General features: G+C 38.9%; 1 protein-coding gene across 3 annotated transcripts in view; it reads right to left on the reverse strand.

Annotated features, from left to right (window-relative positions):
* SLIT3 (slit guidance ligand 3) overlaps nt 1-16682 on the reverse strand; it is a 519652-nt gene that overhangs the window by 157710 nt on the left and 345260 nt on the right. For all 3 annotated transcript variants that reach the window (XM_054216868.1, XM_054216870.1, XM_054216869.1), the window contains 2 exons: nt 8672-8743; nt 2637-2708 (listed from right to left, as the gene is read on the reverse strand). In XM_054216868.1, the coding sequence (XP_054072843.1) occupies nt 2637-2708; nt 8672-8743 (144 nt within the window). The remainder of the gene's footprint in view (nt 1-2636; nt 2709-8671; nt 8744-16682) is intronic.

Consider the following 16682-nt stretch of genomic DNA (forward strand, 5'->3'; position numbering starts at 1 on the left):
TTTTTAACAGAAACAAAGTTGCTTACTTTCATTTGTGCATTAATATTTTCCCCTCCTTTATTCTTGTTTTAACTCAGCTAGCTGAAAAGTCCAGCTGCTCTGTGCACAGATTAAACCTCAATGGTGTCTCATTAAAATGCATGCCGCCAATCACATTTGACTTACATATATGAAAAACAGAAGTTACTCTCAGCTGAACTGAAGCACTGTATGCAGAGCAGCATTCCTTCAGGGCACGCAGCTGACTAAAGTTATTGGGGCCTCAGGCACCAAAAGGACTGAGTCACTTAAAAGAGAAAACACTAGTAAGCAAACTGTCTTACTTGATTTCTCCCCCTTGTTCTTTCCCCTTTGGCAGTTTCATTGGGAGGGCTGGCACTTCAAAGGAGTTATCTTCTCTTGCGCTTACTTGTCTTTCTGCTGTTTACAGAACTGGACTGGTGGCTATAGCAGAGATCGGACGACAGAAGATCCTCTACTTCTCAGAAGTAGAAACCTGGCAGAGGTCTCTAGAGAAACCCAGATTCTGCAGAACAGCAGATAATCTTGCCCCGTAAAGATATCTAGGGCTCAGAAACTGAAACAACTAGAGAAGTGACCATCAGGGAAGAACCTACCAGAGGTCTAGGTGACAGGTCATGAAAGATCAGGGAACTAACTCTTGCCTATCAGCCACAGGGAAAACATTTGTAAGACCTACCTGTGACAAGCGGCTAGAGTAAAACCTTTCAGAAGAAAGTAAAAGCCAATGGCAAGCACAATGGATAACTGAACCTAGAGGAGGAGGCTGATAATTTCAAGGCTGGAGTCGATACTGTCCTAGAAACCAGTCTGCCAAAGAGAGGAGAAACAGACTGTGTCTTACAAGAGCTTTGTGTGGCTGCGGGAGAAGGAAATTGAGGCAGAGACAAGCACTGAACAAAGGAAAGACTGCTCAGAGGCAGTTCCTTTACTATAGACCTTTCTGTGCTGCATCTCATCATCTCTCCCCTCTCTCTTCCCCCTTGTAACCTCCTAGCATTAACTTAAGCACTATTTTACCCACTTGGATATAAACATATTTAAACATCATTTACTTGAAATATCATTTTGGACAACCAGGCAGAGAATACACAGTCATTTCACTCGCTTCTGTGTGCAAGTCAAAACACTATAAATTCCTTCCCAGTTTATATTCTCATTTCCTCGCTATCCACTCTGATGTGTTCTGTCCCACTCCTGAGGCCACCTGGGGGTATCTGAATTAGCTATAGCTAAAGTTGAATAACTTCTGAGTTGGGATGTCAACCCCAGTAGAAATGCCTTCCTGTCCAGCTTGCTCCTAGCCAGGAGGTTTGCCAAGACCAGAAGGCTGTAGCATTGCAGCATCAGCAGTAGTTTCATACTAAGCCAAAACTGTAGCGTTTAGTAAATGTCGTTCTCTTACTGAATCGTTTCCAGAAAGCATTGAGGGATTTGACCACTTCCACAGCATGTTGAATAACACTACCCTAACTATTCAACAAAGGCTAGCAACACTTAATATATATTTCTGGCATTCTCCCAGCTGGATTCAGGGCACAAAAAAAAGGCCCATCCTTCTCCATTCTGGCTCAGAAGTTTACTGCAATGTATAAGTTTAGTACTGGATAGCCTTCTAATATTAGCACTAGTCAACAAGTTATACAGGTTGCTAGAATTATCCAGTATTCAGAGAATAAAATACGGCATCTTTTAGAAATAAACTACACTCTTAAAAATCAAATGTTATATGAATATTAATGAGCTAAATGTTTTAAAACCGTCTTTCAAATTAATGCAGGCAAATACCATTCCAGTTGAGCTTAACCTCTTCTCTCACCCTGTGGCTCTTTCTAATGGTCTATTCTAGTTCATTCTCCACATGCAGCTTCTGACCTTGTATTGCTCCTTTTACCCATTTGAAGCTCCACTGTTTAATAGTGCTGTGGGTAGCTAGGTTGAAATATAGCTGCATTTAAATTCAACTTGGTGCTAAAACAGTTTCTGTGTTCTATAAAGAGAAACAAATGGCTGTCAGGAGATCCTACCTTCCTTTTATCTTCTGTATGAAGTCATATTTTAGTCCCCTTCCAGCTTAGTAAAGTAGTAATTACAGCTAAAAAATATAAATATTTTCTTAAGAGCTTAGGGTCTTCCCTAACTAGTTTGAAAAAAAACCCAAACCAAAAAAAAAACCTCACAAGAGTACAATCTCAGTTCTTTAATACAGAAGAAAAATTCAGTATGAAAGCATTTCCCTTAACTCCTCCCTGATTAACACCACCAAGCAGTGTCTTAGCTGTGATGAGGTTTTTGTGTGCCATGATGAGTTGGGGGACATGGACTAGCCTGCAGGTGCACATGTACGGTAGATCTACTAATGCCCTGGCTGTCAAGAAGTGAATGTCAGTAACCTTGGGGGTGTTCATCTATAAAAAAAGCTTACTAGAGATGTGTAAACACTTCCTCCTTCTAACCTTCATGACCAATTTTTCATTTACAAAAGATTAGATGCTTCACGCAAGCTGGCAATTGCACACAGAAACATAAGTTCTCCCAGACAGCACATTATCATTTTTATTTCTCTTACACACAAGCTCTCCCCAAATGCCCATTCAGTTCTATTTTCTACTTACAATGAAATGAGAGATTTCAAGCCTTTGAATGCATCAGGCGCAATGTCAGATATTTGATTCTTGCTGATGTCTCTGTAAAGAGAAGGGAGGATTAAAAATATATTTGAAAACAGGAATTTCATGGAAATATTTTAGCTGTAGTTTACTGGAAAAATATACTTGATACAAAAACAGAACTAAAAGATCATATTACCTCAAAGACATTATGAACTATGTAAGGACACAGATAAGCAAATTCCAGGAATGATCAAAAACATCAGTCAGTACAACAGGCCATAGCCTCAGTAAAATGGCAGCTTCCCTGTTAATAAGGTCTTTCATTTTACAGACATTGAAACAAAGAGTTTCACGAGGAGCTTTGAAGAACCAACAGTGAGGTAGCCCATTGAATAAAAACCATTGATGAAACCATCTTAAGGACTACTAATAACGGAGATTGCATTGTGACTCTGTGGGGTGGGCCTTAAGCATGAAGAACAGCCTGTGACAAAGAGTAGCGGTTGTCTGTATAAATGCAGGCTAACTTTATAACAATACAGAGTATTATATTTTGATTATAAGTGAAATAATAGATGAAGTGAAGAGAGGTTCTAAGTTAGCTGGAATGTGCTGGCAGGACATGCATTGTGGAAGATGGTGGGATTAACAGTGTCAGCATGGTGTAGGCACCAGGGGAGTGGCTTCTGAGGCAGCAAGACTATTTGTCAAAGAGAAGAAACCTTTTGGTAAATGGGATGTAAAGATGAACATATTCTTAAGTAACAGAAACACGAGGTATACTCAAACAAAATTCCCATCAAAACCCTAGGAAATTCCACTAAGGCTTACTCTCAATTTATATGAAACATATCAATAATTCTTAGGATGATAAAATTCTTCTGAGGTAAGCCTTTTCCCACACCATCTCTATTTAATACCAATGGGAAAGGAGATGGGAAATGGACTACCCAACCCCTGTCCCAAAGCAGGCACCAGTGTCACGGAGGACCTTGGTACTGTACTAGTGATGTTTGGTTTTTAATGGCCTAGAGAAAGCAAGCAGTGCAAAATCCTACCATGACCCTGATCTGGTGAGGCAGGCAAGAAGAGGGTCAACACAGCACTTGCAGGTCTGCATGGAGTTTTCAGACATTAGGGAAAGCCTTTGAGAATCTGAATGGAAATCATGGACCTTTGAAGCCAGCAGCACATTGGAGACCCTGTCAGGAAGCCCCAGCAAGATTCCACCCTTTCAGCTATGATGTGAGTGGAATTCAGTTACAACCTGCTGTCATTTTCAAGGGAGAGTGTGTTCCTGGTTTGGAAAAGACTCTTCAATTTTAATCATAACCAACCAAGTACACGACGATAAATACAGACTACTCCACAATTTCTTTATACACAGAGCCAAATTTACAACACTTGGGACCCAGATGCTGAGAACTGGGTGCCTTATCAGGACTGTCACTGCAATTCAATCTTCCTGTCAATCAGTTCAACCAGGTGCTTAGCTACAGGCATAACATTCAGTCAGCCCATTGCATTCACTGACAGTGGGTATCAGCTTGTACCAGTAGTATCAAATCTTTCCACTGATAGCTGAAGCTGGAGTAACACAGTTTTCCTGTACCTCTTCACTGTTATTTCCACTGGGGCACATGCTAGGGATCCCAGTCAGACTAAATATCACTTGAAAAAGAATTTAGGAATCAGAAAGTGAGGTTTTCCATTCTATACATGTTTCGAGCTACAAATTATGCTGGTTAAAATTTTAATGAAGTCCTCTAGCTGTTTTCAAATCTAGCCACATCAAGTGGGATTTTCTTTGGTTCTTTTATGAGGCTCATGAAAAAACTGCTCTGCAATCTACTGATGTTTTCTATTACAACATCCTGCCTAAAAGGACAGCATTCAGTAAAGGTTTCCAGTTCTTCAGCTCAACTCACAGCAGTTATATCTGTGACAGTGAAAGTAGGAATATTTATTTTTATATGGGTTTTTGTGAACCTGTTTAGACTGTCTGGTAACATTTGCTGCATTTGATCTAGTAACTCTTATCTCATCAGAAGTCTGATGTGAATCTGTGCTCTCTACTTATTGAGGAACATATTAAAACCTATTACAATGACATGAAATCATGAGCTTGCTGAACAATGACAAGGATCTGAAAAGGGGCATTTCTTTTTTGAAACAAGTACTACAGAATTTTATTGATTTGCTACATTTCAACATTTCCATCCTTTCTCTCTCCCCATGTCCGGACGCTAATGAGTGTATAACTAATGGTGCCTGAACATGCATAAATGCCATGCTGGGTGATGACACTCACTCACTTCATGCAGATGCACTACAATCAGCATTAGAAGATAATTAGACACATTATTTCCTTTCCATTAGAGCCCAAGCTCCACTGCTGTTGGATAAGGAGGCTCTATCTCCTTCTGACTTGACTGAGGCAAAGGGATTCAATTATGTCCTTGTACTTTTGTTCCCTTCCTTTGGTCTGCCTTGGTAAGATCATCCTATTCTGTGCTTGATTTACATCAAGACAGAGAGATACGTGTTTTTCTAACCTGCACAACTAAGTCAATTTAGATCACATAAGGCTCATTTTCGTAGTTTAGGGTATCTCTGAATCACTCACTGGAAATGTGGCTCTTTAGCTGGAAATGTAATAAACTTATCATGATTCCACCCAGGCAGGGAACACATTAGTCATCTCATACTAGTCTCTCTGCTCCTCTGACAGCACAATAGAGATCTTTCTAAAGGTTGCTGAACGCACCTTGGAGGGTGGCTGTGCTCAGTTACCAGTTAGGGACATAAATTGTTTTTGACTTTGCACCAGGGGAGCAAGGATACCCTGTGAGTCACTGTATAACATAGGACTGTATGGCTTAAATGTCTTTACTGTAAAAGGTTTTGAAACAAAACAGATTTATTTTTAGATGCAGCCAAATGCAAAACTATTAATAGCATTGGATGAATATTCTCTTTGTCGACTAACATTATTAGAAACAGATTACTTGATTATCTCTAACATGTAAAATGGACTGTTCTCATTTGACAAGAGTACTCAGCAAAAATCCATGTCATATATGGTTTAGTTTTTAGAAGATGCTTAACAAAAGTAGCAATGCCACAGAGCTACTGGGAAGACTGAGAAATCTCAATGTGTTTTCTGCTAATATATGGTAAAAGTAATTTGAAAACATGAAATGCCACTACAAGCATCAGAGCTAGTGAGGTACAACCACACGTTTCGAAGTAGTCTTGTGCTACAAACTTGTTAGTTAAAAGCCTCAGAAAAGCAAAGATAAAACGGGAGGCAATGCCATAAACTTTGGAACTCGTAGGCTAGAAGTTACAGAACCATGGTACAAGCACAACTGCTATCTAAATGAATTCAAAATGGCATGTCTGGGCTGGGATAATTCATGCAATAATGACAACTTTATCTCTGGGGATGGGATGTACCTCCTTCAAGCCCCTCAAACCTCTTCTAAAGCCCTTGAATAATTCAGCACAGAGCCAGAACCCCAAAATTTACCCCAATACCAGGGGAATGATCATGCCAGATTATATAGTTCAATTGCATATTTGAATCCGAGAGGTGCCAAATCTTCCTTCTGAGACAGATACATTTGGCTTCATGTAATTAATTGGGCGAGAAGATGTGGGCCATTATGATGAAGTCCAAGATACAAAAGATGTCAGTTCCTTTGCTAAAACCCAACCACCAAAATAACTCCGCCACCCTGGAAGCTACTGAAGAGACATTCTAAACAGGAAACTTCAGCTAGATGAAAATATAATACTTGAATTAATATACATACATCTTCTGCTACCATCTTGACCTATTAATATCAAGTAATATAAGGATTACCTTGGACAACTGGCTCTTACTTAAAAGTTAGTCTCAGTTATCCAATTATTTAAGAAAAGGAAACTGCATAATCTTGCAGGAAATACACAGTAAACAATCAAAATACTCAAAATTCTGCAAGTGAGCAATCTATTATCCTTAACATTCTCGCATATTTATTCACCAGAGGAGAAAAACACAATTCACAATGCTTATACTATCCTCTGAATTCTGTAAAAATGTTGTTGTTAATAATAACAACAACAACAACAATAGTGCTCTTCATTTGTACCCTGGGTAGGGCATCAATTAAATCAATAATGTTCATGCTATTGAAACGCTCACTGAAATCAAAGTAACAGAAATTAAGAAAGGTTGACAACAAACACATCCCTCCTCTATAAGGAAAATGATGGATAATTCTTTTGTTTTAAAAGGTAGTTTTTTGACCAAAGTACATTTTTGTGTTAACAATACTTGGAATCTTGCACACTGAAAAGATGATGTCAATATTCTCTTCAAATAGTGGAACAAATGTCCTCAATTAAACTTTATGTAACAACAGTGATGCCCAATTTAGAGCCTCCCTGTCCAGCAGGAATAAAACTTTAACAAGGAAACAGGTCAATAACCAAATGGCAAAACATCGTGTTTGCTATGGGACATTCTGCAGCCTAACTATCCCAACTTCTTCCACAAAATGCTGTCACGTTAAATAAGCTTTGATACACATCATCTGGCAGAGTAACTTATTATTTAATTGTGAGTTCAGATCTCAATGAGTACGCCAATTATACTCCAGAAAGCTGTTAACACAACTTGCTAATGGAGTTCTGCTGTGAAATTCTACCATTAATCATTTCACCTAGTAAGTGCCGCATTGGGTTGAGTAGCTAGTTGAGTTAAAGAACATTTTTTGGTCAACTCCCATAAAACTAGAGTTCACCAATCATGAAAAATGAAAGGACAGTAAAACAGTGCCAAAAATAAAAATTAGTCATACCTCAGAAAGAACTGAAAAAGTTACAATTTAGGTCACTGAAAAGGGATCCATCATTTTTCACTGAAATTACCATCTTGCTATCTAATACAGTACTTCTTTAAAAATACATACAGCTATATTGAAAGTGAGACAGAAGAATAGAGACTCTAAGATTGATGATCTGACCTGTTAAATATTAAGATCCATATTTACAGCTTTTCAGCTCTAGGAACTTGGTAAGTTTGGACTGGCAAACACAGTAATTTTACCCTTAAATCCGAAGGTTCAGCACAAGCTCATTTCGGTTTCCAAAAGCATTAGTTATCTGATAATTCAGTGTCTTCTGTAAAATGCGCTGACAGTTTCTTAATTCCAGTAAGTATTCTTCACATCAGAAAACAAGAACTGTAAAGGCCCCTTTCTAGCAATTCTAGGACTGAGCTACAAAGCCTGAATGACTCCTGGAAGTTGCTGGTCCAGTGCCACCCATCAACGTCTTGATACTAAGGTGAAGCAGGAGTAACTTGTTTTATCACTGTCTGTATCATTGTACTACTGTCACAACATCTCTCATATGTCACTTAAAAATGAAAAGACTGACCAACCAGGGGCAACGCCCAGGTTATCTGCATGAGAGTGCTGCTACAAATCAGGATTATTTTTTTAAATCCAAAGAGAAAACACAAGAGCTAAGAAAAAAAGAATTGCCTGGGTATCTACTGGTTATTAAGAAACAAAGAGAACAAGTTCCAGCAGGTTTCTTTGTTTTCTTCTAAACAGTCAAACAATTTCAACATCAGGACATTGTATGCACTACAAAAATTCCTAACTTCTCTGCAAGAACAAGCACTCCTGCTATAACTGGGGTCAACTCCATTGAAGTGGTGCAAACAGATACCAGAATGAATGAGAAAAAAAATAGAACTTAAAATCTTTTCTGAGGAAGCAGATTTGAAGTTCAAACAGACTAACAACTAATTATCTCACATCGTTTATAATAGGAAGTGAAACTAGCACTATTAAGGATTTCATGCACTGTTAGGCATCCTGAACCAAATTCCATTGTTGCTTACACTTTGAAAAGATTATTTGTGCAATCCCCAGTGATTTCAACATAGAAATTGCCAATATGTTTCTAAAATAAAGATACTGAACTTGAAACTAGAAGATTCATGATTGCTTTTGCATGTTGGTCTTATTAAAACTTACATTCTCTTAAGCTTCTTGTACTGGGTAAAAGCTCCAGGGGGAATGACTTTGATGAGGTTTTGTTCCAAACGTCTGAAAACAAACAAAGTAATATACATGTTAACTACACAATTATGGGACAGGAATAACATTAAACATGGTAGCAAATTTTTATATAAATATAAATCAATTTTATAGAGTTTTTATGCCAAACAGATTTTTCTTTGAAAGACACTACATGGAGAAAATACTGAGAAAGTAACTTAGAAAATAAAATAATCTCATTGATTACACTAAATCTGTATAGAAAAAAAGTCACAGGCTATAGAAATTGTACCTATAAAGGTCATGGAATGAATAAAAAATAGTAGGTATATTTTATTACTACTTAATCAAAGTTAAGGTAGAAAATACAGATGCTTTCCTTGACTAGCTGTTGTAAATAGAACATAGGTATGTAACCCAAAAGCTATGCTATGTTGTGACACCTTAATAAGCTGATTATTAAAACTATCAGAGCAACTCGGGAGCAACAATCTGTGAAAACATGCTGAAAAACAAAGTGGAATTCACTGCAATATGAATCCAGATTTTTAAGGGGGGTGGGAGGGAAGTCTATGCTAAAGCAGAGAAAAAAAGAACTGTATGTTCCTATTTTAACTACCAAATACTGAAGGTGTTCTAAAATATGGTCCAGACAACACGAAAATGCTGTTGTTTTCCTTTCTGAAACTTGGTTTGAAAGAAGTATTCTTTATGAAGTATCATAAGCGCATGTATCACTAACATAAAATGTAAGCAGCTTTAAGATACCACATACAATAACCACTAAGATTAATTTCTGTTCCTTCCCAGAAATATTTTCAAGTCTTTGTCAGCAAGTTCCCAAAATTCCTGTTAAAAGGACTGGCTTCTCCTCAGATGAACCCTAAATGTTCATCTCAATTAGAAAGTAAAGGTGAATCACCATACAACAAATTCAAATGACCATGGCAGCTGAAATTCTACAATCCGAGTTGGAACCGAGGGCAAAATTTCATTTTACCTAGCTCTTAGTTATTATTCAAACGTTGTATCTACTTTCCAAAATGTCATAAAAAGCAACAGTTTCAACAGCAAAAGCCTGTGGTTGGAAATGGTTTAGAACGGAAATACAAAAACATAGTGGAAAGGTGGAATGAATCACTCTAGTCATTTAGAGCTGCTGCAGCAATGCAGAGGGGAGAAAACATTTTAAAACCAGGAACGGAGATAAAATGAGATGCAGGGAGAAGTACAACATGGCTTTTACAGGATTTGGGAATAACGTAGATAAAACGTGTAAGGCCCATCAGCCCTCTATAGCACAGCATATCGTTCTGTTCACCTGTGCTTTCAATAGAAAAAAGAAAAATCCCCTTGAAAATAAGATATTTTGTCAGCTCAGTTATACTCTGAGAAGCTATTTAAGTCATGAATATTATGATACTTGCACTGTCAACTTGTACAGTCAATGTGCATGCACTCTTTTATTTTTGAAGCAGTCTGTTTTAAAGGTTGTGATCAGAGTTAATTCTATTCCTTGTTTTTGTGATTTGAATTAGTGTCTGAGATTTCCCTTCCAGTTGGTCTAAATATAACGTGCTTCATGTCTGGCAAGTCCACAGTGAAATGCAAATTGCCGTAAAGCTTCAGCATGCTACTATTGTTGGGCGTTTGTCACCAGAATTAGCAGTACACATACTCTTCCCATAAAGGCTTTTTGTCAGCTTGCCAGTTTGGTGTTTAACTCCTCCCAAGTGTTTCTATGCAGACACTTCTAGGAACAAAAGAGGGCCGTGCCTGTCCAATTCCCTTGCCTTATGGATTGGGCGTTCACACATGCTGCACATGGGCACAGCAGTCCTTACAGGGAAATTCAAATATAGTGATGGGGGGAAACATGGCCCCTTTTTATAATCACTTAAAATTCCAAGGAAATTGAACTGACTCAAGAGTGGAAATACAGAAATTTTGCCCCTGAAGGGCAAAAAAAGCCAAAATTGGAATAGCTGCAGATCCCGACTAATAAGAAAAAATGAAATTTCTAGAAAAGGTAGAGAGGAATACAGAAAAACAGTTGTTTCAGAGAGCTACCTTCTGAAGCTGTACTGAATTCTTCACCCTTTCCTACAAAATGTGCAGCAGACGGCCTGTTACAGAAATAGATGGACAAGGCTACTGGTTGTCGTCTACTGCTATATTTTCACCTTAGCATCTTACCTTTTTTTTATTGTATGACGCTCTTTGTAAATGAAGAACTAAAGACTACATGTAACACTTTATGCTTAGCGCACTACATTTTGCAGGTGCTACCAGAGAAGCACCAAGCAGTACCGTGTGCTCTCACCAGGGTGTGTTTGCAGATGGATTCCAACTTGGGCACAAAATGCAGCTGAACTTGGAGCATTAAATAAAGTGCAGCACTAAATAAGCAGGTATTTTAAAAGCATGAAGTACTAATCTGACTTCTGTTTATTTTTTTAATAAATGCATGTTATAGATTGGCAGGCATAGGCGGAAAAATACAATGCAGTTACCCAACTAAAATAGTGGAAAGCGAATTATTTGTATTAATACTTTGTGCTTTCACCTCATCTGAGCTCATAAATGACACATGAAGGACAGTACAGGATTAAAAATCTCTAGGAAACACTAGGTTTTGCCAGAAGGGTTGTTGCCCATTTCAAGGCGATGAAGGCCTCAAACCAGGACAAGGATGTAATTATAAAACAGTGTTATTCACAATATAATGGCAAACTGCTGCTAGAGGTGCCATCTTTCAGTAATGTGAAAAACAGAGTTCTTACCTAGTGCTGTCATTTTTTCTGCAAAAAAGTGAAAAGCTAATCTAAATTTTACAGCCACATTTTATTTCAGAGAAAATTACCTTGTTTACCTAGAACATGAGCTCTGGAAAACTGTATTTTTCATGGTCTATCCCTGTTCATTTTTGTGTGTGTGTATCACCAGAATACACTATAAAATAATTTTTCAACACATTTGAGATCTCTGTGCAAGAGACACAGTCCTAAAAGGCTAAATTTTGATCATTTGAACTACTATCTCCCACATTTAAGATTTCTTACAACTCAATGAAATTTTCCTCAATTTTCCTCTGGTATTTCATAATAAGTTCTATTTAAAAGACTCCACAAGTAGAATTCACAAAACCGATAAAATAAATTGGCCATGTTCAAACCTCTCAGGGGCTTTTGTTCCTCCTTTTCAGTTACCCGTTTGACGGTGCCATGTCGCCTGCTGCCAGCTGTATCACTTAGATGAATTGAAGCATATCTCCCCCCTTCTGACACGCAGCAATGCTCTGTCTGCCTCTCGAAGCTTTATTTTAGAGTCTTTGACAACAACATCAAAGGACAAGAACAATTTCCTTTCTTTTCTCTAATACATTATCAGAGATTGGAAAGTATGAGGGCCCAATGGATTCAGATACATTTTTCTTGTAATAACATGATGTTAGACAGGATAAAGTTCTTCTTCTTCCTGCTGTCTTTAAATGACTTTGCAGCAATGAGAGCAAAAAGTAAACATAATGGAGAAGAAAAAAACAACAACAAAGGAAGCAGAGGGAAACAATGCAGTTAAATATGAAAAATGATCCCAGAGTAAAGAATAAGCACTCAAATTCCCATGCTAATCCATCTCAAAGTTCACTGAGGTGCAAATCTTTTCATCACCTCCTCATCTGGTGCCTATACTGCTCGCACCAAGGATGGCAAAGCGCAAAGGATAAAAAAAAAAACTCTGCCTAATGTAGCCTTTGTATAGCCAGCTCACGCTCTCAGGAGTGACAAAGCCATTTGTCTTGAAGAGTGATTCCCCCTGCAGAGTGGGGGAGACAGACGTATTAATTTGGGCCTTAACTATCTCTCTTTCATTGAGGGAAAGAAAGAATTTGTTATTTGGGTCTCTAATGGAGCAGTTTGCTAGCAATTTTCCCATTTCAAACACCGTCTCAGCTGCTAATGTGTAATGTTTTGTCAAGCTTACCTACCCATAACATAGAAAAATCACTAGCTTGGAGAAAAAGAGAGAGGGAGCGAAGCATCAGTACTGATAATTTTTAGCTGTCAGATGAATAGAGCCTACAAATGAGACAGCCATGCTCTATTAACAGTGCCACCGAGCTCTTGCCTGAGACGTGTCAGAAACGTCCCTCTGCACTGGGCAGTCATGAACTTCCCCGCTGGGAGAGAGAGAAAGCGAGTGAATGAGCCAGATTGCTCTCTGGATCACGTCGCTCTGCTCCCTGTGCTGGGGCTCTTTCAGGCTTGCATCACTCAGGCAGCCAATAACCAAAAGCAATCTCCGAGAGAGAGAAAGCAGAAGATCAGATTAGTGTGCAGCAGTAACCTGTAGCACACTCGCGCCTGGCAGGATGCACACAACCTGCGTGAAGGTTGCTGGGAAGGGCAAACCCCTCACTTTTCTCCTGCCCTGTAAGCAGGGATTTGCAGGCAGCTGGTTAGGGACTACTTGGGGGGAAATACGCAGCGTGTGCATCCCCCACAGTGACAAAGCCCAGGGCTAGGGAGAACTCTTTGTATTAGTAAGGAAGAAACTTCTAGAGCACTTAACAATCAAGAGGGAGACTGTTCCTTCTTGCCAAGGAGAACAACTTGGATTACAGAAGCTGCTTAGACCATTATCTTACATTTATCTCCTATTTTGGACTTACATATCTTATCATACATTTTGGACTCTGATGAAGAAAAGTCCACAGATATATTGTCAGTATTTAAGAGGAATAAGTCATACTTAAAATCTAGTCTTCTGACTACAAATATGGGCTAGATCTGAGCCCTGTCCTGACCCCTTTTTCTTGCCTCTTCATTTGAAATATAAGCTTTATTCCTACCATGCACAACAGGTTTGGGTAGCTGCACTGAGGTATTTACCCAAAGACAGCCCTGGATAGGAGGCACCCTTGTGAAGGAAGGAATCCTGTCCTGCAGTTACGCAGTCAGAACCTGCGGCTTATTCTGCAGTGAAAAAGGCAGAAGCTGCAGTCATCACCCTTTACACCACTGCACTGCAGCACTGCACAGGGCACTTCTCTGCTAAGTGCAAGGCCAAATCCTGCAGTCCTGCTGCTTCAGAAAGTGTTTATGCATGTACATTACCAAGGCACAGCCTTTTTGTGGCTCTGTCTCTCACCCCTCAGTTCTCTGACAGGTAGAAAACAGGTAGAAAACGTGCTTTGGGATGGCAGGACATTCAGCATTTTAAACACCTGTGCTTACTGCTTGTTTTAACAGACAGTTAAAGCCTTCAATCTCTACCTCAGCCAAAGACTCCACCATCACTATAAAAACCCTAAACACATATGGTTCTCCAAGACTTCTATAATCCTGCCTTTCATCACAGTGCCTGAATGACTTCCAAATAAAATTAATAATATGTATTATAAATCCATCTCATTGAGTCTGCCTTCGGAACTGGAGAGTTGAGAGCCAGTAAACCGTCTGCCTATATTAATACAAGGTGACAACTAGAGTCTCCCTTCATATTCCGACGTTTGGTGATGATTCTCAGGGTCTAACTGTCAAGCTCCTGCTATAGTTTAAAAAGCACTGCTTCTTAACGATTCATCTAAGGGCAGATCTTCAATAGACAAAATCCTATCAAAAATTAGGTGACTTTTCAAAATAAATCTACCTAGGAAGCTACATACCTAATTCTGCTCACCAAAAGACATCTTTCAGAATGAAACCAGATGTTTCGATATGTTTCCTGATAACATGGTGTTCATCAAAAAGTAGTGCTAGCGATGTTGTATCTTCTGACATACCACAATGAGTTTAGTTTAAGCTGACACAACTCTGTAGTTGAGCAGTTGGTCAGGTATTTGCTGGTAAATTTGTAACGGCAGTGACATTATGAATCTACCAGCTCTGTTGTGGTATGTTAATAATGTTGCATCAAATGTGGTACAGACAAGCAGGAAGACATGAGAGAAATCTGTAGACAGGTATTTTGCAAAACAATTTTTGACATAACACCAATGCCATCCATACAAACAACACCAACAGGAACAACCAGAACGTAGTAATATACTACTAAACCTCCAGGCTTCTCCAGCTACCACCATGATACTCCACATTCCCGGGTGGAATTTTTGGCCCCCATCACCTTTCATTGTTAGTTCTCATAGCAGTCTCATTGATTTATTTTCCTTGCTTTATCCTCGGAGTGAGGGTGCAGGCACCCACCAAGCACACTGCTGGTGCCTGAGCTGCCTCTCCCTGCAATGCCACAATTGCACGAACTGTTTGTGGGTTGCGCTCTGGAGCAAAAGCAGGGACTTAGGGGAGCTCCCCTGTGAGCCCTCATCAGTGGCTACAATCAGCAAGAACGCTAAAGGTTAAACAGAAGATGTTCTAGGGTAGAATACGAAATACTGTCTCTCCACTCTTATGCTAGACTAGACAATTTCCCATCTCAGCAGAGTTTATTGTGTCACATGGACTTGGGATCAGAGTTTGCAGGAAGAATTTTACCTGTTTACAGGCATGTGGCTGTGAACACAAACCCAGGAAAGAGAAAGTAAGTTGGCTGGAGAGAGATGGCAATTTCCAACTCCCTACTGCTGAAATGCAGCCCAATTGCATGCTTCATTCAATCAGCATGCATGTGTTAATGTCCATTTGTGTTTCTGAGATCTTGTGGTGTAGCAAAACCAGCAGAAACACGGATTACACTCCTAGATTTTCGCGACCCAGTGATTCCAGTTCAGAAGGCTCCAAGGATACCAGCCTGCAGGGTGCTGCAGAGAGGATTAGGTTCTTGCATTCACTTCAACAACACAGCATCTGCTCTGAGGCTGACTCAATCTTAGACCTCTGCTGAGCACTTCTTGTTGTTATTCTTTGGATTAGGTTTTTTGGGGTTTGCTTTGTTTGTTTGTAATCTGAAGCTTGAAGTCTATACTTGGCAGACACATGGTTTCTACCGTGCCTACTGGAAAGCAATAGTTTGCCTATGGTTACATTTCATAAATGTAAACAAATAGGAAAGTTTTTCAACAAACCAGACTCATAATGTTTGTTTTACTGAGAGTAGGTTTTTGTTTCATTGGGTCCCAGAAAGACCAACCCCTCAACAAGTCACATTGCTATTTCATTATTACGTTAGTAGGTTACTCCTGCCCGCCCCTCTTGTTGACTTCCAACTACTTCAAGAAACTTCCAGCCCAGATCACTTTCTGAATTTTCTAACAATGCAATAACTAGCTCAGGGATCTGAGGATTTCAAGTTGGTTTGCATTATACTTGTCAAGTTGTAACACAAAAATATATTTTTAGACTTAGTGGAAATGGAAGCAGTAAACTGAGAGGAAGGAAAAAAGTGCTTGTTTAATCTACAATCTTAACTTATTGTGAAGAGCTCCATACATTCTGTAACACCTATTTTTAGTACACACTTACAAATACTAACAAGGAAAAGGTAAAATGCAAGAAATAAGTAAGAAAATTAAAAAGCTTTCTGGTACTTGAAGTTCTGCCACCTGTAATATTTTGTCAACGAAACAGATTCTGTCATGTGAATATAAACATTCCTCAAATTCTTTGTTCTTTACCTATTTTTTTAGCAAAATAAGAAGAACACATGTAAGCCAAAAGGCAATTAGTGTTTCATGCAGTAAAAAATCTGATTAGTATATTTTATTTCAAAGTTATGATTTGCTGCTCCCTATTTTATTTTCTCTGATTCCTTCTACGCTTTCATAATCATCTTTCAGGAGACACATACTCACTATACATTATAATTTCATTTTGCTTGGCAAAACAGGAGATTTTGAGTGACAACTATATTAGATAAAAAAGATATATGCCTTTTTGTTCACACCATACATTTTTATGAATAAGGCTAAATTTATATTCCTGCTGGACTGTCTCTGGAGAAAAAAAGAACACACGCAAAAAAACCCAAACCAAAAAACCCAACAACCCCAAACCTACACACCCCGTAAGGTTACTAACTCCTACACAAC

This window comes from Rissa tridactyla, chromosome 11 (assembly GCF_028500815.1).
Source record: "Rissa tridactyla isolate bRisTri1 chromosome 11, bRisTri1.patW.cur.20221130, whole genome shotgun sequence".
Lineage (NCBI taxonomy): Eukaryota > Metazoa > Chordata > Aves > Charadriiformes > Laridae > Rissa > Rissa tridactyla.